The sequence below is a fragment of the Vipera berus genome (genome assembly GCF_964194415.1).
Source record: "Vipera berus genome assembly, chromosome: 1".
Lineage (NCBI taxonomy): Eukaryota > Metazoa > Chordata > Lepidosauria > Squamata > Viperidae > Vipera > Vipera berus.
This window is the reverse complement of record NC_138202.1, coordinates 358,947,734-358,972,956: the sequence shown is the minus strand read 5'-3', so window position 1 is coordinate 358,972,956 and position 25,223 is coordinate 358,947,734. Positions and strand designations below refer to the sequence as shown.

Genomic DNA, 25,223 nt, shown 5'->3' with positions numbered 1-25,223 from the left:
CACCACCACCATCTATCCAACAGCCTAATCAAGGAACCACGAAGAAAGTGACGGCGAACCTTTTAGAGACCGAGTGCCCAAACTGCAACCCAAAACCACTTACGTATCGTCGGGGCCCAGGTGGGCGTGGCTGTAGTAACGGAAGACTGGGTGGGACTAAAAAGTTCAATCAATCAATTCCAACTTTGGAAGATATTTTTTTCCCCGCGAGAAGTTGAAATTGATTGAATCCTTTTTTATTTTTGCACACAGCGGCGAAGGCCTAAAGCGAAAAGATTTTATAAAACCCAGCTGAAGGCCTAGGACTGGGATGATGGCGTGCGTGCGTGCCCACAGCGAGGGCTCTGCATGCCACCACGGCACTAAGAACATTCTCACCAACAGTGACAGGGCAAATCTATAAACAGCAACCCTCCACCCCCTTCTAGCACTGATGATGTTCCCTAGTTGGGTCATGAAACGTCTGCAAGGAAACCACCCAGCTCAGAGAGCACCAAGGACCCCACAGCTCTCCTCCTCATCCTTCCCTTCCTCCTCTTCACTCCCTTTTCTTCTCCTCCTCCTCTCCATAAACTCCTCCTTCCTTCTAGCACTGATGATGTTCCCTAGTTGGGTCATGAAATGTCTGCAAGAGCCTTGGTGGAGCAGTGGGCTCCTTAAGTAACACCAGCTGCCTGCCATTAGTGCAGGTTCGAGTCCCACCAGGCTCAAGGTTGACTCAGCCTTCCATCCTTCCGAGGTAGGTAAAACGAGGACCCAGATTGTTGGGGGCAATTAAGCTGACTTTGTAATAATGCCGCTTGGGGTGTGTGTGTGTGAAAGCCCTAACAAGCAGGCATATACATAGAATGAAGGCTACTGCTAAGCTTGTAAGCCGCCCTGAGTCTTCGGAGAAGGGCGGGATATAAATGGAATTAAAAAAAAGAAAGAAAACCACCCAGCTCGGAGGGCAGTAAGGACCCCACAAACTGCAACACCATCCCCCTGAGCAGATCCGTGTCTTCAATCCCGGTTAGGTCAAGTGGGTCTTAGTGAAACCCAACTACAGGCTTGTCACGGTTACAGACGGGGACTCTGCGATCCCTTCTGGAGGGACCCACAATCTCTCTCAGCTTTTCCTGAACCTCTTCAAACCTCACTCGGGTTTCCTGATCCCCTTCAAACCACAACCAGACCACCTCTCCTTTCAAAAGGAGCCTTCATCAACCACGTGTCAAGAACCTGTTACACACTCTTTAATAATACCAATCCCTGAATTCAGCCATTTCACATAGGTTAGTGCGCTGTTCTTTGACGCCAATGTAAAGCTTTTCGAGGTAGTCCCACATCCTCCATCCATTTCTCCCACTGCGCAAGAGAAAAGGGGACACCGGAGGGTCCTGAAGTCACGCGGGATGTCTTTCAAGTTTAACTGATTTAAAGAGGACAACCGTTTTTCCCTTCCTCGTAGCCAGCCTTCTCCTAAAGCCCGTTCTCGCTGGCTAAGATGCCTTCAATGTAGGGTTCCTGTCGCACCTCTGTAAGAAATTGGATGGCAAAACAGGTGCATTTATTCTTCTTTTGCAGACCATGACTTCCCCGGGAGCTTTTGAGGACTTCACGCCTGAGGAATTCAGGGGAGGAGGATGACTTTGGCAAGGCCGCACTGCCGGATTGCAAGACGCAAAGGCACAAAGTGGAAAAGGAGTTTTGGTGCAATTAAGGTGGCGCAGAAACTCGAGTCGTAGCAATTTTGCCAGTCTTGGTTTTCTTTGGAATAAAAGCTTCCCGATGCAGCGGGCACCCTTGGGACAGGCTACCGAGCTACTCAAACTGATCGTAAACCTGGGTGCGATACAAGCAGTAATGTTGGATCATAAAGACAATGTCGAAGATGATGGAGAAGAGGCCGAGGCCAAACTTGGTGGGGTCTCCAAAAATCAGCTTCCATGCGTCTGAAGAAGAAGAAGAAAGAGACAATGAGAGCTTACAAGAAGTGGTTGAGTTAACCGTCGGAGACTAATAAATACTTGGAAAAGCATAAATAGATTTCCCCCCCTATTTATAATTCACCGTGCAATGAAAATTTTGGGCATTTTCCTGAACAGTCTGTAGTTTTGTAAGGGGAATTGCGCAGCAGGTGTCCAAGTGAAGTCAGAGAAGCTGACATGAACTTTTATACAAATAAATATATTTTACATCTGCATATACAGAAAACTAGATAGTCAGGGGCACTGTGAGTAAATCAACCCAGGAGGAGCATCATGAGGTAAATCACAGCGCACAAAAGGGCTCGCAGAAGAAAAAGGCGGGAAAAAAGGGAAACTCCCCATCCACACCCACAGCAACCAATCACAGCACAAACTACCTCATGCAGGAGCCAGCACTCTCCAACCAATCAACTGCAAGATGCCAATATTAAGCTAAGTTAACTAAGACAGTTGTTCTTCGCTGTTAACAAAGGATAGGAAGTAACTTGAGATCTACTAGATTATTAGTTATGAATATGTGTGTATCCATCATTTTTCTCTCCTTTTCAAAATGGATAAACATAAGTGCATCTCTTTGCCTCAGGGATATGTCTCCCACCATACTTTTGGAAGGGACCTTCTCCAATCTCTAAACTGTCAGGGAATTGCTCAGCCGGTGTTCGAATGCAGTTTAGAGACACTGACACAAACTTGTAGCTTTATATAAATAAATATGTTTTACATCTACATATACAGCAAACTAGAGAGTCAGGCAAACAGGAGCATCGTGAGGTAAATCACAGAGCACACAGAAGAAAAAGGCGGGAAAAAAGGGAAACCCCCCCTCCACATCCACAGCAACCAATCACAGTGCAGATTGCCTCATGTAGGCACCAGCACTCTCCAAACAACCACAACTGTGGTCACTGCACAGCCCCACTGCTCCAACTACTAAATTCTTAAATATCTTAACAAATTTCTACTGCTTTCCTGAGGAATTTACAAGCAGGATTAATCCATCACCGAAGAGTGCAGATGGTCCTCAACTTACAATCGCAATTGATACCAGAACTTTCATGGTTAAGCAAGGCGGTTGTTAGGCTACAAAAGCACTGAAAAAAGTGACCTACAACTGGTCCTCACACAACCACCGCTGCGTCCCCACAGACACATGATAAAAAGTCAGTTGTTCGGCAACTGACATGTATTTCTGATGGTTGCGGTGTCATGTGCCATTTGCGACCTTCCCAGTCGGCATACGACAAAGTCAATGGAGGAAAAGCCAGATTCGCTTAAAGACCATGTGATTCACTTAATGACTGCAGTGATCTGCTTAGCAACAGTGGCCAAAAAAAAAATCATAAAATTGGGCACGCCTTGCTTAGTAATGCAATTTCTGGTCCTGACAGATCATAAGTTAAGGATTACCTTTAGCTATGCAGTGAAGAGGGATTATGGATAGCTCCTGAGGGATGCATACTAGACCCACAAAGTATAAGTAGTCCTCAACTCACGACTATTCATTTAGTGACTGTTCAAAGTTGCAACTGCACTGAAAAAAAGTGACTTATGACAGGTTTTCTCACTTATGACCTTTGCAGCTTCCTCGCAATCAAGTGATCAAACTTCGGACGCTTGGCAAATGGCATGTACTTATGACGGTTGCAGTGTCCTGGGATCATGTGATCCCCTTGTGTGACCTTCTGACAAGCAAAGTCAATGGGGGAAACCAGATTCGCTTAACGACTACATGATTCACTTAACCACGGCGATTCATTTAAGAAAGGTCGTAAAATGGGGCAAAGCAAACTTAACAGCTGCCTCACTTAGCAACAGCATTCTGGGCTCGATTGTGGGCGTAAGTCGAGGACTACCTGAATGTCACTGTCATGCCTCCATCTGCGGAGGAAAATGAGCTGGAATGGGAACCTATGGAGGTCGAGGGAAGAGGTGTCTGTGGCTTCAGAGGAACGTGGGGAAGAACAGGCCGAGGCAGGCCAGGGCCCTTCAGGATTGGGACAGGATGAACAGGGGAGACAGAGTTCAGGTGATGAGCAAGGGCCACCCCCACCTGATCCTAGAGCATGGAGAGCGGAGAAAACAACGCAGGCAGGCTCAACTACTCGGGAGGAGAGCGTCCCGCCCCTCTCCACAAGGCTGTAGACTGAGACTTAAGGAGACACTGTGGAGAGAGGCATTTGTCGGGAACAAACGCTGATTCCTTGGAGCGTTGTGTGTTGTTGCTGATCTCTTGTTCTGTGACTTCTGCTTGGAAACCCGGAACCTCTAACCATTGGACTGACTGACAACATGGCTTAGATGTTCAAAGACCTCGGACTGTATTTTGGCTTCCCTTCTGAAACTGCTCAGGCCAGCTTGTATTCACACAGACTCGTTAGGTTGACGGTGTATGTGTCATTCCTTGTTATCTCCGTGGCCTGGAGTAAATTCCCCTTCTAATCAAGACTGTATGCGAAACTACTTGCAGCCAGAGGTGGCTGAAGGGGTGTGTGTGTGTGTCTTCCTTTGTTCGGAGGCTTGCCAGAAAAGTGGGAGCATTTGGGGAAAATTTGGAGCAATTAAAGGGCGGTTTGAATTGCCGGCTGATTGCATTGCCTTTGTGCTGTACGCCCTGGGTCATCACAGTCATCTTTTCTGACTTGTCCGACTCAACGGGCCACTCTTACCGTTGTTGTAGGATTGGAGGAACATCTGCATGAGACTGAAGGCACCTCCAGTGAAGTCCAGCAGAACGTTGCCAATGCTCCACCCCATGGTACTCTTCCGGCGAAAGTTTAGATAGGCCTAAAACAGTGATGGCAAACCTTTTAGAGACCGAGTGCCTGAACTGCAACCCCAAACCCACTTATGTATCGTCGGGTGCCGGGTGGGCATGGCCCATTGGGTGGGTGTGGCCCATTGGGTGGGCGTGGCTACGGTGGTAACAGCAGACTGGGTGGGACTAAAAAGTTCAATCCATCAATTCCAACTTTGCGAGATCTTTATTTTTCCCGCGAGAAGCTGAAACTGATTGATTGAACCTTTTTTTTTGCACACGGCGGTGGAAGCCTAAAGCGAAAAGGTTTTATTTATTTTATTTATTATTTATTTATTATTTAAATTTATATACCGCCCTATTCCCATAGGACTCAGGGCGGTTTACAGGGAAAATTAAAATACATAACATCCAAAATTAAAATCAGTTAAAACTATGATTAAATTACAGTCCCTGAAGTTAAACTAAAACCCAATTAAATTAAATTAGTTAAAACCCCTCAGTCTGGGCCAGACAGCTCGAAGAACCAGGTTTTCAAGTCCCGGCGAAATGAGCGAAGGTCGGGGGCAGTCCTGAGTTCCGGGAGAAGTTGGTTCCAGAGGGCTGGCGCACCCACAGAGAACGCCCTTCCCCTGGGAATTACCCGCCGGCATTCCTTAACCGGTGGTACCCTGAGAAGGCCCTCCCTGTGGGGGCGCACAGGACGATGGGAAGTTGATGCCGGCAGCAGGTGTTCCCAAATAATCCGGACCCAAGCCATTTAGAGCTTTATAGGTCATTACCAGCACCTTTTATAAAACCTAGCTGAAGGCCTAGGACTTGGGTGATGGTGCGCGTGCCCACAGAGAGGGCTCTGCATGCCACCTGTGGCACACGTGCCATAGGTTCGCCACCACAGGCCTAAAACAAGACCAGGATGTCGGATAAGTAGGAAAAGAACACCTCTTCCACAAACAAGATTTCAAACAAGTTAGCATCTTGTCTATGGAGCTTCTCTCTCTTCCAGGTCAGGGTTGTCCCAATGGTGCTTTTTCAGGAGGCAACTGGACTTCCTTGTTTTTCCTTTGAAGACGTTTCGCTTCCCATCCAAGAAGCTTCTTCTGCTCTGACTGGATGGCGGGGAATGGGAGGATTTATACTCCTTGCAGACAGCCGGTCGTTTGCCTTCTTTTAGAGAGAGGACACAGGGAAACCTCCAAGTGGCTTCAACGACTCTCCCAAAAAAAGGCAAATGACCAGCTTTCTGCAAGGAGTATAAATCCTCCCTTTCCCCGCCATCCCGTCAGAGCTGAAGAAGCTTCTTGGAGGAGAAGCGAAACGTCTTCAAAAAAAAAAACCAAGGAAGTCCAGTTGCCTCTTGAAGAAGCACCGTTGGGAAAACTTAGCGTTTTGTTTTCTGCAATGTCACACAATGCGCCAGAGAGAAAAGGCCTACAGGTAGTCCTTGACTTATGACTACAATCGAGCCCCAAAATTCTGTTGCTAAGTGAGACGGCTGTTGAAGCGGATTTTGCCCCATTTTACGACTTTTCTTGCCACCGTTGCTAAGTGAATCATTGCACTTGTTAAAAGTTAGCAACTCGGCTGACTTTTTTTTTTTTAATCCCATTTATATCCCGCCCTTCTCCGAAGACTCAGGGCGGCTTACAATTTAAGCACAAACCAATGTGCTTAGCAATAGCCTTCATTCTATGTATATGCCTGCTTATTAGGGCTTTCAGGCCCCCCAAGCGGCATTATTACAAAGTCAGCTTAATTGCCCCCAACAATCTGGGTCCTCATTTTACCTACCTGGGAAGGATGGAAGGCTGAGTCAACCTTGAGCCTGGTGGGACTCGAACCTGCACTAATTGCAGGCAGCTGGCTTGCCAGAAAGTCACAAAGGGGGATCGCTTGAACCCAGGACACTGCAATCGTCATTAAATGTGATCCCGTTGCCAAGCATCAGAGTGCTGATCACATGACCCTGGGGATGCTGCAACGGTCGTACGTATGAAACAACGGTTAGAAGTCACTTTTCCCCATGCCGTTTTAACTTTGAACAGTCACTAAGTGTATCGTAAGTCGAGGACTACCAGCATCCCCACGATCAAAATTTGGACGCTTGGCAACTGACTCATATTTATGACGGTTGCAGTGTCCCCGGGATCACGTAATCCCCTTTTGCGACCTTCTGACAGGCAAAGTCAATGGGGAAACCGGATTCACTTAACAACCGTGTTGCTAACTTAACAACTACAGTGATTCACTTAAGAGCTGTGGCGAGAAAGGACGTAAAGTGGGGCAAAACTCAATTAGCAATAGCAACAGCACTTAGACTTATATACCGCTTCACGGTGCTCTTACAGCCCCCTCTAAGCCGTTTACAGAGTCAGCATATTTGCCCCCAACAATCTGGGTCCTCATTTTACCGACGTCGGAAGGCTGAGTCAACCTTGAGCTGGTCAGAATTGAACTCCAGGCAGTGGGTGGAGTCAGCCTGCAATGCTGCATTTTAATCACTGCGCCATCATGAGAAGGAAGGAAGGAAGGAGAAAAGGGAGGGAGAGAAGGAAGGAAGCAATACCAATAGCAGCTAGACTTATATTCTGCTTCCCAGAGCTTTTACGGCCCTATCTAAGCGGTATAGTCACCATATTTGCCCCCAACAATCTGGGTCAGCAGAGGAAGGCGAGTGCCATGGGGGCAATTCCTTCCTTCCTTCCTTCCTTCCTTCCTTCCTTCCTTCCTTCCTTCCTTCCTTTCTTCCTTCCACCCTTCCTCCCCCAATCTTCTTCCTTCCTTCCTTCCACCCTTCCTCCCCCAATCTTCTTCCTTCCTTCCTTCCTTCCTTCCTTCCTTCCTTCCTTCCTTCCTTCCACCCTTCCTCCCCCAATCTTCTTCCTTCCTTCCTTCCCCTCCCTCTCTTCTCCTTCCTTCTTTCCTCCCTCCCTCCCTTTCCTTCTTTCTTTCCTTCCTTCCTTCCACCCTTCCTCCCCCCAATCTTCTTCTTTCCTTCCTTCCTCCCTCCCACTCCTTCTTTCTTTCCTTCCTTTTTCTCCCTTCTCCTTCCTTCCTTCCCCAAGCAATAGCACTTATATACCTCTCCACAGGGCCTTTTACAGCCTCTTGCGCCCCCCCCCAAACAATCTGGGTCCTCGTTTTACCCACCTTGGAAGGATGGAAGGCTGAGTCAACCTTGAGCAAACGTCACACTTAGCAACAGAAACGTTGGGGTCAGTGGTGGCTGTAAGTCGAGGACTAGCTATACCCCTTCTCAGTGGGGGTCCCGGAGCCCATGGAGGAAGAGCGTCGGGCGGAACCCGAGGACTCAGCGAAACAACGGAGAACCGATCCCTCCTTCGCTCACCTGGGGGAAGTATTTGATGAGCGTGATCCCCAGCTTGATGTAGGAGAAATAAAACAAGAATTGCAGCCAGGTGATTATTTGGGCGACCGTCACAGCCAGAGTGGTGAAGATGAAGAGCCACGCCGCCACCAGGAACGCAATGGCAACTCGGGACACCTTCTGACTTCCTCTCTGCGGGGGGGAAGCAAAGAGAGAGAGAGAGAGAGAGAGGAGAGAGAAGAGAGGAGAGAAAAAGAAGAGAGAGAGAGAAGAGAGGAGAAAGGAAAGAGAGGAGAGAGAGAGAGACAGGAGAGACAGGAGAGAAAGAGAAGAGACAGAGAGAGAGAAGAGAGAGAGAGGAGAGAGGAGAAAGGAGAGAGAGGAGAGAGAGAAGAGAAGAGAGGGGAGAGGAGAGAGGAGAGAGAAGAGAGAAGAGAGAAAAGAGAGGAGAAAGGAGAGAGAGAGAGAAGAGAGAGAAGAGAGGAGAAAGGAGAGAAGAGAGAGAGGAGAGGGGAGAGAGAGAGAAAGAAGAGAGGAGAGAGAAGAGAGAGAGAGAGAGAGAGAAAGAAGAGAAGAGAGAGAAGAGAGGAGAAAGGAGAGAGAGAGAGAAGAGAGAGAAGAGAGGAGAAAGGAGAGAAGAGAGAGAGGAGAGGGGAGAGAGAGAGAAAGAAGAGAGAGAGGAGAGAGAAGAGAGAGAGAGAAGCAGAGGAGAAAGGAGAGAGAGAGAGAGAAGCAGAGAGGTGTGTGTGTGAGAGAGAGAGAAGGAGAGAGAAAAAGAGAGAGAGGAGAGGAGAGAAAGGAGAGAGAGAGAGAAGCAGAGAGAGAAGAGAGGAGAAAGGAGAGAAGAGAGGGGAGAGGAGAGAGGGGAGAGAGAGAGAAGAGAGGAGAGAGAGAGAGAGAGAGAGGAGATAGAAGAGAGGAAAGAGGAAAGAAGAGAGAGAGAGAGAGAGAGAGAAGAGAGGAGAGAGGAGAGAGGAGAGAAGAGAGAGAGGAGAGAAAGAGAGAGGAGAGAGAGAGGACAGAAAGAAGAGAGAGGGAGAGAGAGAGGAGAGAGAGAGGAGAGAAAGAGAAGAGAGAAGAGAGAGAAGAGAGGAGAAAGGAGAAAGGAGAGAGAGTCAACCTTTTCCAGCCAGAATTTGGCCTCAGAAATCAGTTCCCCAGTGGGCATCAATGGACAGAATTGACGAGTCAACTCAAGGGTGGCTGAGGAATTTGCCACTGGGCGGCCCGTGGGCAGAAGAACGCTTGCAGTCTGACAAACATGCCTGCTGAATTGGAGTAAAATCCGGCCTAACCCCCAAATCCTCAGTTTCCTTCTAAAAAATCTCTAAGCTGTGCACAGAATACAGAATAACAAGAGTTGGAAGGGACCTTGGAGGTCTTCTAGTCCAACCCCCTGCTCAGGAAGGAAATCCTATACCACAGAGGTCCCCAACCTTTCGGGCACCACCAGGGACCAGTTCCATGGAGAGAGGTTATACGTGCTGCCTGCATCCCACGGATGGGGCTTTGGTTGTTTGTGCGGACCGATTGCCGGCATGCCGCGGCCCGGTACTGGTCCACCGACCGGGAGATTGGGGACCCTCGCCTTACACCATTTCAGATACGTAGTCCTCGACTTACAACTGTTTGTTTAGAGCAGGGGTCAGCAACCTGAAACAGTGAGAGCCACTCGGAACCGGTTCCCTCACAAAAGGAAAAACTGGGAGCCGCAAAAAATGTGTGCGCATGCACATACATGTGCGTACATGCGCAGAACAGGGTTTGACTGAAGAGTGGAGCCAAGGCGAGATATGCACCTACTCTGCATATTTGAATTGATTGGTTGAACTTTTTTAGTCCCACTTTTTTTTTTTTGGACTGCACATGGCAGAGGACTGGGAGCCGCAGGTTGCAGACCTGTGGTTTAGAGACTGTTCAAAGTGATGACAGCATTGAAAAAAGGGACTTATGAACGTTTTTCACACCTACGACCGTTGCAGTATCCCCCGGGGGTCAGGTGCCTAAAATTCAGATGCTGGGCAACTGACTCGTATTTAAGACCGTCGCAGTGTCCTGGGTTCACGTGATCGCCTTTTGCGGCCTTCTGATGAGCAAAGTCAACGGGGGGGGGGGGGGGAAGCCGGTCATAAAATGGGGTCAAATTCGTTTAACGACTGCTGAATTCTGGCCGTAAGGTAAAAGAGGACTTGGAAAGGATAGACAGACACCCATGAGGTCCTTGGTGCCCTCTGAGCGTGGGGGTTTTCTTGCAGACATTTCATGACCCGACTAGGTAACGCCATCAGTGCTAGAAGGGAGTGGCGTTTGCGGGGTGGAGGAGGAAGAGGGGAGAAGAGGAAGAGGAGAAAGAGATGGAGGAAGAAAAAGAGAAGGAGAAAGAGGACTGTGGGGTCCTTGGTGATGTTTGAACTTGGCTGTTTTCTTACAGATGTTTCATGACCCAACTAGTAACACCATCAGTGCTAGAAGGGAGGGGGGTTTGCAAGGAGGAGGAAGAGGAGGAGGAGGAGGGAAGAAAAGGACAAGGATTGTGGGTGCTCACTGCTCTCTGAGCTGGGTGGTTTCCTTGCAGACCTTTCATGACTCAAGTAGGGAACACCATCACTACTAGAATGGAGTGGGGTCTGAGGAAGGGAGGAGGAAGAGGAAGAGGGGGGAGGAGGAGGAGGAGGACTGTGGGGTCCTTGGTGCCCTCTGAGCTGGGTGGTTTCCTTGCAGATGTTTCAATACCCAACTAGGTAACATCATCAGTGCTAGGAGGGAATGGGGTGTGAAGAGAAGAGGAGGAGGAGGAGGAGGAGGAGGAGGAGGAGGAGGAGGAGGAGGAGGAGGAGGAGGACGGTGGGGTCCTTGGTGCTCTCTGAGCTGGGTGGTTTCCTTGCAGACCTTTCATGACTCAAGTAGGGAACACCATCACTACTAGAATGGAGTGGGGTCTGAGGAAGGGAGGAGGAAGAGGAAGAGGGGGGGAGGAGGAGGAGGAGGAGGACTGTGGGGTCCTTGGTGCCCTCTGAGCTGGGTGGGGGTCTGAGGAAGGGAGGAGGAGCAGGAGCAGGAGGGTGGCTGTGGGCTCCTTAGAGCTTTCTGGTGGTTTTCCTGCAGACGTTTCATGACCCAAGTAGGAAACATCATCAGTGCTAGAAGGGAGGGGGATTTGTGGAGAGGAGGAGGAGGAAGAGGAGGAGGATGACGACTGTGGGGTACTTGGTGCCATCTGAGCTGGGTGGGGTCTGAGGAAGGCAGGAGGAAGAGGAAGAGGGAAGGAGGAGGACGACTGTGAGCTCCTTGGTGCCCTCTGAGCTGGGTGGTTTACCTGCAGACGTTTCATGACCCAACTAGGGAACATCACCAGTGCTAAAAGGGAATGGGAGGAAGAGGAGGAAGAGGAGGAGGAGGAGGGGGAGGAGAGGAGGAGGAGGAGGAGGAGGAGGAGGAGGAGGAGGAGGGGAAGGAGAGCTGTGGGGTCCTTGGTGCCCTCTGAGCTGGGTGGTTTACCTGCAGACGTTTCATGACCCAGCTAGGGAACATCATCAGTTGCACCTACCTCATAGATTAAGCACTGGAAGATGATGAACAAAGTGAGGGCTACAGCGTGGAGGCTGAAAAACACATCGTTGCTGTCCACGGGATTCACACCATTGGGATACAGGCGCAGGAATTGCTCCTGCGGAGGAAGACAAAGCCGTTACACTAAAATGGGTGGCCCAAGGTGGCCGATGGCAACCCGGCCGAGGAAGATGGGACCTGGGTACCTTTACAGGGACGATCCAAAAGAGTCCAATGTTGAAGACGCTGTAGGCAATGAAGCCGGTCAGGTTCAACGCGATGAAGTCGAAACTGAGTCCCACAACACTGGCAGAAGGAACCGGGAAAGGCGCGGGTGAACACTTGTGGGAACAACCTGGGTAGTTTTCAGGAATTTCACAAGGGTGCTAAACTCTGGACCTTGCAGTTGCCGTTGTCAGTGAGCTGGAAAAATTCAGTTTCTAGACCAGCGTTTTCCAAACTTTAAGATGAGGGGTGGATTTCCGCTCCCAGAATTCCCCAGCCAGCCTGCTTGAAGAGGGGTGGGCTTCCACTGCCAGAATCCCCCAGCCAGCATGCTTTAAAAGGGGCGGATTTCCACTCCCAGAATTCCCCTGCCAGCCATGCTTTAAGAGGGGTGGACTTCAGCTCCCAGAATTCCCCAGCCAGCCTGCTTTAAGAGGGATGGACTTCCTCTCCCAGAATTCCCCAGCCAGCCTGCTTTAAGAGGGGTGGGCTTCAACTCCCAGAATTCCCCAGCCAGTATGCTTTAAGAAGGGCGGACTTCAATTCCCAGATTTCCCCTGCCAGCCATGCTTTAAGAGGGATGGACTTCCTCTCCCAGAATTCCCCAGCCAGCCTGCTTTAAGAGGGGTGGGCTTCAACTCCCAGAATTCCCCAGCCAGTATGCTTTAAGAAGGGCGGACTTCAATTCCCAGATTTCCCCTGCCAGCCATGCTTTAAGAGGGATGGACTTCCTCTCCCAGAATTCCCCAGCCAGCCTGCTTTAAGACATGACCACAATTTGTTTTCCAGCAGAAAATGGCAAAAAAAGCACCCAGGGGATATGCCGGATTCACTTAATGACTACATGTTCGCTTAACAACCACCCTGATCTGCTTAAGGACCATGGCGACTCACTTTACCAGCGTCCCAAAAATGGTCCTAAAATTGAGCGTGATTACTTGATGCCTCAATTTAGACCATAATGACTTAACGACGAAAATTCTGGGCTCCGTTATCGTCGTAAGTTGAGGACTACCTTTTTGGGGAAAACAAAGGGGAAAGTGAAGCTGGCCAATTTTTACTCGGCTTCAGGGCAACCTGTTGGAAACAGTAAAACGTGCGGAATTGGGGGGGGGGGGCGTGCCAACCACTGTTGGGCCTTCTCATTGCCATCTTACTTGGTTAACACCGGCAACTCCCAGAGCACGGAAACCGAGGACCGTTGTGTCTTTTACCTTTTGCGTCTCCAGTTCTCAAACACCTGTGGATAGAAGGAAACCGACCAGGCTAGGAAGTAGATCCAGCCTATCAATTGGTCCACGATCCTGACGGCCTTGCTGTGAATCACAAGGAAGCGGATTCTGGGCCTGCAAAGGAAAGAGAGCGAGCTATCTTTGTGGGAACGTAATGATTCTAAACTGATGGCTCGCTTGACGCCGCTCCCCCCGGGCTCTGCCTCTTTTCCTCCTATGACTCCACCCTTGGTGCCAATTTTAAACGTAATTAATTCTTGAGAAAATCCTAACCAGTAAAGAATATCTAGAATTTGGTGGGACTGTCACAGGATCTATGATAAGACAACCAGAACGATTGAACAGAAAATAAATATTATACCGATATGATTATTATTATTTTTTAGGAATGTTGGGGGAAAAATTATATATTTCACTGTTACCCATCAAAACAATCAGAATTGTATGAACTCAAGAGGATATGTTGGGAAAAGAGGAAATCAGCTAAAACTATTATGTGAAATATGGTTTATAGAAATCAGCTGTTAACGATTGTTTTACAATTGTAACCCAGACAACACACCGTTCGCCAATTATTAAGTGATGTGTGTCTTCAAAAAAAAATCAATAAAATATAAATTTGGAAAAAAAAAGGTTCCAAAAGTTGGGAAACGGGAAAAATGGACAGTGAGTGAAATTACATCTCGACGAATGGAATTACCGGCTAGACATGGCTCGGTTATGGACGCTTACCCGATCTGGTGGGATGTGTTCACCTGCAGATATACCGTCACCTGCCCGACTTCTTTAGCGCTCACAAGGAAATGTGCCTCCTTTTGGCCTGCTGGAATTATGACCTGTCAGAGATGGAGACATAAAACGTATGAACTGCCGATGAGATTCAAGGGATTCAGGCTGATCCTGATGGATCAGGACTCCACCTTGTCTTGGGGCCTAGAGTTTTTCAACCCTGGCAAGATGGGTGGACTTCAACTCCCAGAATTCTCTGCCCAGCCATGCGTGTAAGCTGGGGAATTCTGGGAGTGGAGGTCCACCCCTCTTAAAGCATACCGACACCTCTTAAAGCATGCAGGCTGGGGGATTCTGGGAGTGGAAGTCCACCCCTCTTAAAGCAGGCTGGCTGGGGGATTCTGGGAGTGGAAGTCCACACCTCTTAAAGCATACTGGCCAGGGGATTCTGGGAGTGGAAATCCACCTGTCTTAAAGCAGGATGGCTGGGGGATTCTGGGAGTGGAAGTCCACACCTCTTAAAGCATGCAGGCTGGGGGATTCTGGGAGTGGAGGTCCACCCCTCTTAAAGCATACCGGGTGGGGGATTCTGGGAGTGGAAGTCCATCCCTCTTAAAGCAGGCTGGCTGGGGGATTCTGGGAGTGGAAGTCCACACCTCTTAAAGCATGCAGGCTGGGGGATTCTGGGAGTGGAAGTCCACCCCTCTTAAAGCAGGCTGGCTGGCTGGGGGATTCTGGGAGTGGAAGTCCACACCTCTTAAAGCATAGCAGCTGGGGGATTCTGGGAGTGGAAGTCCACCCGTCTTAAAGCAGGCTGGCTGGGGGATTCTGGGAGTGGAAGTCCACCCCTCTTAAAGCATGCTGGCTGGGGAATTCTGGGAGCTGAAGTACACCCATCATAAAACATGTGGTTGGGGAATTCTGGGAGCGGAAGTCCACCCTTCTTAATGTTGCCAAGGTTGAAAACCACAATCTAAGGCAGTGATGGCGAACCTTTTAGAGACCGAATGCCCAAACTGCAACCCAAAACCCACTTATGTATCTTGGGATGCTGGGTGGGTGCGGCCCATTGGGTGGGTGCGGCTGAGGTGGTAACGGCAGACTGGGTGGGACTAAAAAGTTCAATCAACCAATTCCAACTTTGCGAGATCTTTTTTTCCCCCTGTGAGAAGTTGAAATTGATTGATTGAATCTTTTTTTTAAAAGCAAAAAGGTTTTATAAAACCCAGCTGAAGGCCTAGGACTGGGGCGACGGTGCGCGTGCCCACCGAGGGCTCTGCGTGCCATAGGTTCCCCACCATGGGTCTAAGGATTTTGCCCCTTCAATCTGAGTTAGACCAGAGATATTCAGGTAATCCTCAAGTTACGACTGTAATTGAGCCTGGCAATTACAGTTGTAAGTAGTTGTGACAGTTGTAAAGCAGCTGACCCTGTGACCAATTTTATGACTTTTTTGCAGTGGTGGTAAAGTGAACAGTAGGTTGTTAAATGAACACCGCAGTTCTTAAACCCATTATTTGCTTTGGGATATTTTTTTTGCTGAAAACCAGATGTCGATGCCAATTGGCAGCAAAAACTGTCATAGGTCATAGTCACGTGGCTGCAGGGCGCTGTGACTGACATAAGCCAGTTGCTGGGCGTCCAGAATGTGTCATGTGAACATGGGGGGGGGGCAACTTTGAAACTTTAAATAGTTGCTAGGCAATCAGTCGTAAGTCGAGGACCACAGATGGAGCTCCACTCCCAACCACAATTGAGTCCCAAATCTCCCTTGTTAAGCTGCTAGACAGTTGTTTCATGTGTTGTGCCCCGTTTCACGACCTTCCTTGCCGCAGTTGTTAAGTGAAACGCTGCAGCTGTTAAGTTAGTAACACGGTTGTTAAGTGAATCTGGCTTGCCCATTGTCAGGTGGTCGCAAAAGGGGATCACGTGACCCTGAGACCCGGCAACCGTCAGTAAGTACATGCCAGTTGCCAAAGCGTCCTAATTTTGATCACGTGACCGTGGAGATGTTGCGATGGGCGTTAAGTGTGAAAAAAACGGGCATCAGTCAGGTTTTCCGGTGCCGTTAGAACTTTGATCGGTCACTAGCCCGATCGTCGTAAGTCGAGGACCTCCTACATTTGTTCTGCAAAGCGTAACAGACCGAACACACCGATCTAATCCAACCCAGGCAGGCCTCTAAAACTTACCTTGTCGGGCAATTCAACAATGGTGACGTTCTTTTTGGACGTAAAAGTCACGTTGAAGCTTACTGCCATAGTCTCATTGGCTGGAGCCCTGCAGGGACAGCATAAAAAAAAGGCCACGTGGGCTGGGAGAATTTGCACCCTCCTCCTTCCCAGCTGCCATGGGCCCAGCCCTCTAATACCGGCCAGGATGACCTAAGATATGCAGATGATACCACTCTAATGGCAGAAAGTGAAGAAGAACAAAAGAGCCTCTTGTTGCGGATGAAGAAGGAGAGTGCAAAAGTTGGGTTGAAACTTAACATTAAGAAAACCAAGATCATGGCATCCGGCCCTCTCAATTCCTGGCAAATAGATGGGGAAGAAATGGAGGTAGTGACAGATTTTATTTTCCTGGGTTCCAAGATCACCACAGATGGGGACTGTAGCCGAGAAATTAAAAGACGCTTGCTCCTCGGGAGGAAAGCCATGGCAAATCTAGACAGCACACTAAAAAGCAGAGACATCACCCTGTCAGCAAAAGTGCGTATAGTCAAGGCTATGGTCTTCCCAGTTGCAATGTATGGCAGTGAAAGTTGGACCATAAGAAAGGCTGAGCTCCAAAGAATTGAGGCCTTTGAACTCTGGTGCTGGAGAAGACTCCTGCGAGTCCCTTGGACTGCAAGGCGATCAAACCGGTCAGTCCTAGAGGAGATCCACCCTGACTGCTCTTTAGAAGGCCAGATCCTGAAGCTGAAACTCAAATCCTTTGGCCACCTAATGAGAAGGAAGGACTCACTGGAGAAGAGCCTCATGCTGGGAAAGGTTGACGGCAAGAGAAGAAGGGGACGACAGAGAATGAGGTGGCTGGATGGAGTCACTGAAGCAGGAGGCGTGAGCCTAAATGGACTCCAGAAGATGGTGGAGGACAGGAAGGCCTGGAGGAACGTTGTCCATGGGGTCGCGATGGGTCGGACACGACTTCGCAACTAACAACAAATGACCTAAAAAAGTAGGACTCACTGCACGGCGCGACATTATCTTGCGGGGAACGCCCAGTCCGGAAGCCCCAACGTAACCAAAGAAAATTGCATTTTTATCCCTGGGGGAATGACTGCGCCCCGAGGGAGTTGCCTGATTACCTAGCACTTCCTGTTTTTTCCCCCCAGGGGTGTTTACCTTGGAGGTGGAAGATGAAAAATAGGGCTTACCTGAAGGCGAGCGTGATGGTTTGCACGCTGTGGTTTTCCAGGGAAACTTCTTCGGGAGCAGAGAAAAGAGAGGGCCCATCTTCAACTGGGAAGAAACAAACAAACAGACAAAGATCAGGAAAGTTTGAAGTCCCTTTTCCATCCCAGGTTTCCGGCTTCGGACAAGAATATGTTGATTTGGCAGAGGGGGGAACCCACAGAATCCGGTCCGTTTCAGAGACTGGCACGTGAGCCCCCTCCCCACCCCGACTGATCCAAGCTCAAGGCTTGGATCACCTGCCATTTGGAGTGTAACACTTCCAATTTTCCACGTCACCCTTCATTGCCTGTGGCCCAGGGGCGTCTAACCTTGACAACTGTTAAGACCTGTTGGACTTTCATCTCCCAGAATTCCTCACGGCGTAACCTTAAATTAAGGCAAGGCTGGAGATCCCCGATCTAGATCAGTGGATTTCAATCTTGGCAGCTTTAAGATGAGGGGATCTCAACTTCAAAGAAGGAAGGAAGGAAGGAAGGAAGGAAGGAAGGAAGGAAGGAAGGAAGGAAGGAAGGAAGGAAGGAAGGAGGGAGGGAGGAGATGAGAAAGAAGGAAAATAGGAGGCGAGGAGAAGGAAGGAAGGGAGCAGAAGTAGGGGGCCAAGGGGAAGGAAGGAAGGGAAAGAGAGAGAAGAGAGGAGGATGAGGAAAAAAGGAAGGAGGAGGAGGGAGGAGAGAAAAAAGGAGGAAAATGGGAGGAGAGGAGAAGGAAGGGAGAAGAAGTAGGGGGCCAAGGGGAAGGAAAGAAGGAAAAGAGGGAGAGGAGAGGAGGACGAGAAAAAAGGAAAAGGAGGGAGGTTAGAAAGAAGGAAAAAGGGAGGAGAGAAAGAAGGAAGAGAAAATAAGGAGGGGGGAGGGAGGGAAAGAAGATGCTGGCTGGGGAATTCTGGGAGTTGAGGTCTACAGGTCTTCAAGTCGCCAAGGCTGGACACCCCTGCTATAACCCATGTAGACATAAACACTGAAGAGAGATGCTCAATTTTGCGTAGCAACATACCTCTAGATTTAGGGATATAGTTTAAAAACATCTCACTTGCATCCATGAATGCATAAACAAGGGGCAGGGTGCTGAAAAGGAAGTGATGAACCTCACCAGCTGGTTTATCTAAAGCGGTGTTTTTCAAGTATGGCAACTTTAACCTGGATAAACGTCCACTCCCAGAATTCCCCAGCCAGCCTGCTTCAAGAGGAGTGGATTTCCAATCTCAGAATCCCGCAGCCTGCATGCTTTAAGAGGGGTGGGCTTCCATTCCCAGAATCCCCCAGCCAGCCTGCTTGAAGAGGGGTGGGCTTCCACTCCCAGAATCCCCCAGCCAGCCTGCTTTAATAGGGGTGGACTTCCACTCCCAGAATCCCCCAGCCTGCATAGTTTAAGACGGGTGGGCTTCCACTCCCAGAATTCCCCAGCCAGCCTGCTTTAATAGGGGTGGGCTTCCACTCCCAGAATCCCCCAGTCAGCCTGCTTCAAGAGAGTTGGGCTTCCACTCCCAGAATCCCCCAGCCAGCCTGCTTTAAGAGGAGTGGATTTCCAATCCCAGAATCCCCCAACCTGCATGCTTTAAGAGGGATGGACTTCCACTCCCAGAATCCCCCAGCCAGCCTGCTTTAAGAGGAGTGGATTTCCAATCCCAGAATCCCCCAACCTGCATGCTTTAAGAGGGATGGACTTCCACTCCCAGAATCCCCCAGCCAGCCTGCTTTAACAGGGGTGTAAGTCTGCTGGCTGGGGAATTCTGGGAGTGGAAGCCCACCGGCCTTAAAGCGCCCAAGTCTGAAAAACTGTAAAGCACCTCTTAAAAAATCAGGAAGCACATCTTGAACAGGTTCAAAAGGCACACGGGAAAGCTGGCCCACCTCTGGATTTCTGCTGTTTCGCAAACAAATCACTTACCGCAGGCTGCGAAAGAGAGCAAGGACAGGAACAGCAGCGAGAAAAGGCCGCGTCTCTCCGCCATCGTGCCGACACAGCCAACAGCTGCAAAGCAGAACAACACAAAAGGGGAAATTCTCAGTTTTTCTAAGAAAAAAACCCCAAAGGGGGAAAAACAAACAAAAAAACCACCCCAGTCTCAAAAGGACAAACGCGCTGGTTTGAAAATGCAGTTATCGCCAAAGCAAATCGTTGCCTCTTAGCGGACGATCACATGATAAAACATACGTGGTGCCGCTTGCCGGTGCGGTTTTTACAGTGAAAGGAAGAAAAAAAAAACAATCTGTACTCGTGACTTGTCCCAAATCGGCGGGGAAAGTTTGCCAACTGCCCGATGACAAGTCGGTCCTCATCTGGAGCCGATGGATCCCGAGAAAGAGGATCGCAAGGGGTGGGAGGGTGTCAAGGCTGTCCCCACACTGCTCCAAACTAGAGGTCAAAAAACAACAACGACGGAACGATGGTTTGTCCCATCAGATTACTCCACAATGCAGGATGTTTTGTGCCAGCCATGGCAGTTCCCCCAAAAGGTCATCAGATGGGAGCAAAGAGGCTTCTTTGCTTCCACTGATGGGTCAGGGGTCCCCGGCCCCTGCAGCCCCACTGGCGAGAGAGTTTTATGGTTAGGGAGGGGCTGAGACCCCCCATAAATACCTCTGCTCAAGGGGCTGCTCTTCGTCTACATCTAGTCTAGTCCAGCTATGCTATGCTTGCTTGCTCTCTGTTCTCTCTTCTGCTAGCTTACAATCCAGGCATGGAGGCCTACATGCCAAGTAATTCTTTCTCTCTAATCTATCGTTGAATAAAGCTTCATATGATTGCATCTCTGCGTTCTGCCTTTCACTTGGAAGCACCTTAACGATCCATCGACCTCGTGAGACCATTTCACAGGCTAGCTGCTCCTCCACACAAAGGCTTCTGCGTCACACAAATGCCTTTTGTGAACCATCATTATCTTCTCGCACCTCCCTGTGTCCCTGCCCCACCCCGCTGCTGTTTGTACATACGCAACGAGGCTCTCTTTTCCTGGATGATCTCCAGCTAGTCCTGAGACCCAAATTTCCACGGCGAAGCAAATGGTGGTTCAGCCACCACCCGATTTTATGAATGAATGAATGAATGAATGAACCTTTCATTGTCAAAGTACAACCATGTATACATTGAGACTGGCTGAGCCTCCCTTCGTGCCCCCACTCCCCCAGCTTACAGTGACACAAACCCTCCATCTTATTACACCCTGTGAGCTAATTGCACAATGCACCAGCCTCGCAAGTCAATCATGCATAAAGTTTATAAAATTATTTCCTGTTCAAGAGCCTGACAGCCCACGGATAAAAGCTGTTCTTCAGCCTCTTAGTACTGCTGGCTATACTCCTGTATCTCCTACCCGATGGTAGGAGAGTAAAGAGATACCGTCCAGGGTGTGAGTCGTCCCTGAGAATTTTCCTCACTCTTCCAAGGCAGCGAGCCCTGGCGAGGTCATCCAGTGGTGTCAGGGGACAGCCCACAATGTCTTGTGCTGTGCTCACCACCCTCCGTAATACTTTCCTATCCGCGGCTGCCGGACCAGCATACCAAACCACAATGCCATACGAGAGGACGCTCTCTATAGTAGACCGGTAAAAGAGGGTCATTAGCCGTTGTTCTACCCTGTTCTTCTGCAAGACCCTAAGAAAGTGAAGTCTCTGTTGGGCCTTTCTAGCCACCTGAGTTGTGTTAACTTTCCAGGTCAGATCTTCGCAGAGGTAGACTCCCAGGAATTTAAAGGATGAAACTCTCTCCACATAGTCCTCCCCGATGTAAAGTGGGGCAGGTTCCTCCTTTTTCCTCCAGAAGTCTAGCACCATCTCTTTTGTCTTGCCGATGTTTAGGTGCAAGTTGTTGTTACTACACCATATGGATAGTTTTTGTACCTCCGCCCTGTATGCTGTCTCATCCCCACCTGTAATAAGACCCACCACGGTCGTATCATCTGCGAACTTAATTATCGCAGTAGATGGGTCGGATGATACACAGTCATATGTGTACAAAGAGTACAGGCAGGGGCTAAGCACGCAGCCCTGTGGCGAGCCGGTGCAAAGCTTCAGGGGGGTGGACAAAGCAGACCCGACCCTCACTGTTTGTAACCGGTCCCTAAGAAAGTCTTGAATCCAATCGCAGATGGAGGGGGAGAATTTCAAGTCAGTCAGCTTCTCGATGAGAGTGCTCGGCAAAATGGGTGTTGAAAGCCGAGCTATAATCAACAAAAAGCATCCTGACATAACTTCCAGGTTTTTTCAAGATGACTTGCTACAGAGTGTAAAGCAGTAGCTATGGCATCGTCTGTCGACCTGTTCCCCCTATAGGCAAATTGATGTTTATCAAAATCCAGTGACTTTTTTTGGCCAGCGTTGTTAAGTAAATCGCTGCAGCTAAGTGGATCACTTAGTCGTAAACCGAATCTGGTTTTTCCCATTGTCTTTGTTTGTTGGAAACTAGCTGGGAAGGTCATAGATGGCAAATGAGGTGAGGCCTAGGTCTCTGCGGGCAACAGGGAGATTCCCAAGAGGGACCGTTCAGAAAAGGTTGATGTAGAAGGGGGGAATTGAAGGGGACTTTGCAGATGACACCAAACTGGCAGGAGTAGCCAACACCCCGGAAGACAAACTCAAGACAAGATCTTGACAGACTGGAACCATGGGCCCTGTCCAACAAAATGAGTTTCCGTGTGGAGAAAAGCAAAGTTTTACATTTAGGCAGGAAAAAAATCAAAGGCACGAATACAGATTGGGCCAAAGCTGGCTCAAAAACAGCAACCGTGATAGGGATCTTGGAATCCGAGTGGACGATCCCTTAACCGTGAGCCAGCCCTGTGCGGCAGCAGCCAAAAAAGCTAACACAATCCTGTGTTGTATGAACAGAGGCATAGAATGAAGATCACACGAGGTATTAAGTCCCGCTTTACAAAACCCTAGTGAGGCCACACCTGGGAATACTGCAGCAAATTTTGGTCATCGTATCACAAAAAAAGATGCTCGAGAGTTTGGAAGAAGTTCAGAGAAGAGCAACTAAGATGATCCAAGGCCTGGAGACTAAATCATACAAAGAACGGCTGCGGGATTTGGGTATGGGCAGTTTAAAGAAAAGAAGAAATAGGGGAGACATGATAGCAGTACTCCAGTATTTCGGGGGCTGTCACAAAGAAGAGGGGGTCAACCTACTCTGCAAACCATTTGAAGGCAGGACAAGAAACAATGGATGGAAACTGATCAAGGAGAGAAGCAACCTGGGATTAAGGAAAAACTTCCTAACGGTGAGGACAATTAACCAGTGGAACTGCTTGCCACCAGAAATCATGGGCACTCCATCACTGGAGGTTTTTAAGAAGATACTAGACATTCACCTGTCTGAGATGGTATAGGTTCTCCTGCTTAAGCAGGGGGCTGGACTAGAAGACCACCAAGGCCCCTTCCAGCTCTATTCTATTCTATTCTATTCTATTCTATTCTATTCTATTCTATTCTATTCTATTCTATTCTATTCTATTCTATTCTATTCATGTGATCCCAGGATGCTGCAATTGTCATAAATACATCCCAGCTGAATTTTGTCCATGTGATTGAGGGGATGCTGTGACAGTTATAAGTGAGAGGACTGATCATAAATATTTTTTTTCAGTGCTGTTCTAACTCCCAACAGTCCCAAAAATGAATGGTTGTAAATTGAGGACTGTCTGTATTCCACCAATCGGATACACTCTTATGATTCGGAAATGCAAAAGGCCACCATTTGCCCTTTTGATGGCAGAAAACGATCTGGTCTTCTAGAAACGTTTCCTTGTGTGAAACATTTTGCAAATGCAGTATAACAGAAATCTGATGATGTCAGAGTCAACGGACACCTTTATCTCCACAAGACGATGGTTTATCCATAAACCGCTATGGCTAACGTCAAAACTTTTTTTTGGAAAAAAAAAATTAGATTACGATCCTAGTTGCCACGTACAATCTTGAGTTTTAATGCATTGAAAAGGTCTGGGGGGGGGGGTTGGACTAGAAGACCTCCAAGGGCCCTTCCACAACTCTGTTATTCTGTAAAAAGGACCTCCGACTGCAAGATAGGATTAAGGTGTTGATATCTTGTACGAAATACAACAAATGCAAATCTTGTACCAAAAGAAGGCAAATGTGATCAACCAAGTGTGAACGCTAAGCTTATAAATCACAATAGACTGACACGGTGTAAAGTAAAAAAAAAACAAAAAACCTTTGAATATGCGAGCTGACTTTTACCCTCACACACTTGACTTGGATCGACTTTTGCAACAATAAACAGCTAAAATAATTGCCTTCCTCATTCCACCCTGATTTATTGACTATTCACGCTGGGAAAACAGAACTCGGCTGACCTCCAGCCAACAGCTGCTTAAAGGATTTATTTTCTTATAGATAAGAGAGCTCAAGAAACGAAATAAAATATTTTTTTCCTCTTAATTAGTACATTAAATCTCATCTACTGAATTCTCACTTGAAGTCTCGGCTCAGTATAAAGCTTCTGCATCAGCAATAATGGTCTTTAAAAAAAAAAGGTATACATTTAGATATCATTTCAACCAGGGGTCTTCCAACTTGGCCCTTTTATGACTTGTGGATTTCAACTCCCAGAATTCCTCAGCCAGGCACACAAGTTTGAAGACCCCGGATTTAAACATAAACAACGACCGTTAAGAGTCGGACACTTGGCAACTGACTCATATTTAGCCCGGTTGCAGTGTCCCGGGGTCACGTGATCCCCTTTTGCGACCTTCTGCCCAGCAAAATCCATGGGGGAGCCAGATTCACTTAACAACCATGTGATTTGCTTAACAAGCGTGGCAAGAAAGATCCTCAAATGGGGCAAAACACAGAGTAACAACTGTCTCGCTTAGCAACAGTAATGTTGGGCTCCATTACGGTCATAAGTCGAGAACTACCTGTATGCCACTGCATGCGTGTGATCTATTCCTTGCCCTGCTTTTTCTCCTTACCGTTCGTTTCTGTTGCTTTTTATTGAAGTAATAAAAATAAAAATGTTTACAAAAAGAGACTGGATTCGTCTGCCAAGCAGGAAGAGAAAGAAGAATGGAAAAATACAACAATCCGAAACAAGTTACTGATTTGAAAATAATTCTTGGAAAACATTTTCCCTGCGATTAACAAATTCTTCCCAATTTTAAAAAAGTATAAGAGATAAAGCCTGTGAAAGGTGCTCATGTGATTGTTATTGCTATTATTACATTATTGTTATTATTATTATTAAATTCCTTGGGTTGTTACTGTTGCTATTACTATTAACTACTACTACTACAACTACTATTACTACTACTACTACTACTAATATGCTCCCTGAGTTAATGTCCAAAGCTACATATCCCACCGTCCACTCCACAAACAATGGGAACTGTAGTCAAAGGCATATGGGAAATGTGGGCTCCATTTCCCCCCTCCAAACACCCCCAGGATTCTCGGTGTCCGAGAGCCCATGAACTCTGTCCATGCTCAGGGGCTCTATCACTCAAGAGGGGCAGCCGTTCTGGGAGGGAGGGGAATCTTAGGGTTTGGGGAGGGCATAAATTTCTACGACTAATGGGGGAGGGTCGTCCTTTCTCGCCCCTATCCTCCTTGGGGTTCTGGACTACAACTCCCATCGTGTAGGAGGGCGCCCAGTTGGAGAAGGGTACGCTAGACAGATGGAGGGGGGGCGCTCACTCTCCCCGAAACCACAACCCCCGTAATGCAATGCGGCAGCTAACCGTCGAAGCTCACAATGAGACCTCGCGGGGCACGCTGGGAGCGGTAGTCCTCCTCACTCCCTTTCTCACAGATGGCTCCGTCCCTCTCAGATTGGACCCCGGGGCTTCGTCTCCGTCCCCGCCGGCTCCCGAGGGGGCGTCCGCTTACCCGGAGAAGCAGCGCCGCTGCTCCATCCCGCGAACATGACTCCCCGCCCCTCCCTATCGCTCCGTTCTTGCCGTTGGTCACGAGATCGGCGCTATATAATGACAGGACGGGCATTTCCCCCTCCCCTTTCGCTTGCCGTAGCGGCCATCTTGGGTGGGTAAAAGGGTGGCTG

General features: G+C 48.7%; 1 protein-coding gene across 3 annotated transcripts; it reads right to left on the bottom strand.

Annotated features, from left to right (window-relative positions):
* Positions 1 to 1,218: 1,218 nt before the first annotated feature.
* Positions 1,219 to 25,193, bottom strand: CTNS (cystinosin, lysosomal cystine transporter). Of its 3 annotated transcripts, none has more exons than XM_081314774.1 (11): positions 25,052 to 25,193; positions 19,095 to 19,178; positions 17,168 to 17,252; positions 15,981 to 16,068; positions 13,792 to 13,895; positions 13,042 to 13,173; positions 11,809 to 11,908; positions 11,601 to 11,720; positions 8,075 to 8,245; positions 4,637 to 4,754; positions 1,219 to 1,934 (listed from the first exon to the last, which is right to left on the bottom strand). In XM_081314774.1, the coding sequence occupies exons 1-11, from the start codon at positions 25,086 to 25,088 to the stop codon at positions 1,804 to 1,806; spliced, it is 1,170 nt and encodes a 389-aa protein (XP_081170900.1). In that variant the 5' UTR covers positions 25,089 to 25,193; the 3' UTR covers positions 1,219 to 1,803. The 3 variants fall into 3 exon arrangements, with proteins under 3 accessions (XP_081170900.1, XP_081170901.1, XP_081170902.1); XM_081314775.1 differs by lacking the exon at positions 25,052 to 25,193 and adding an exon at positions 24,904 to 25,036; XM_081314776.1 differs by lacking the exon at positions 25,052 to 25,193 and adding an exon at positions 19,988 to 20,026.
* Positions 25,194 to 25,223: the final 30 nt, after the last annotated feature.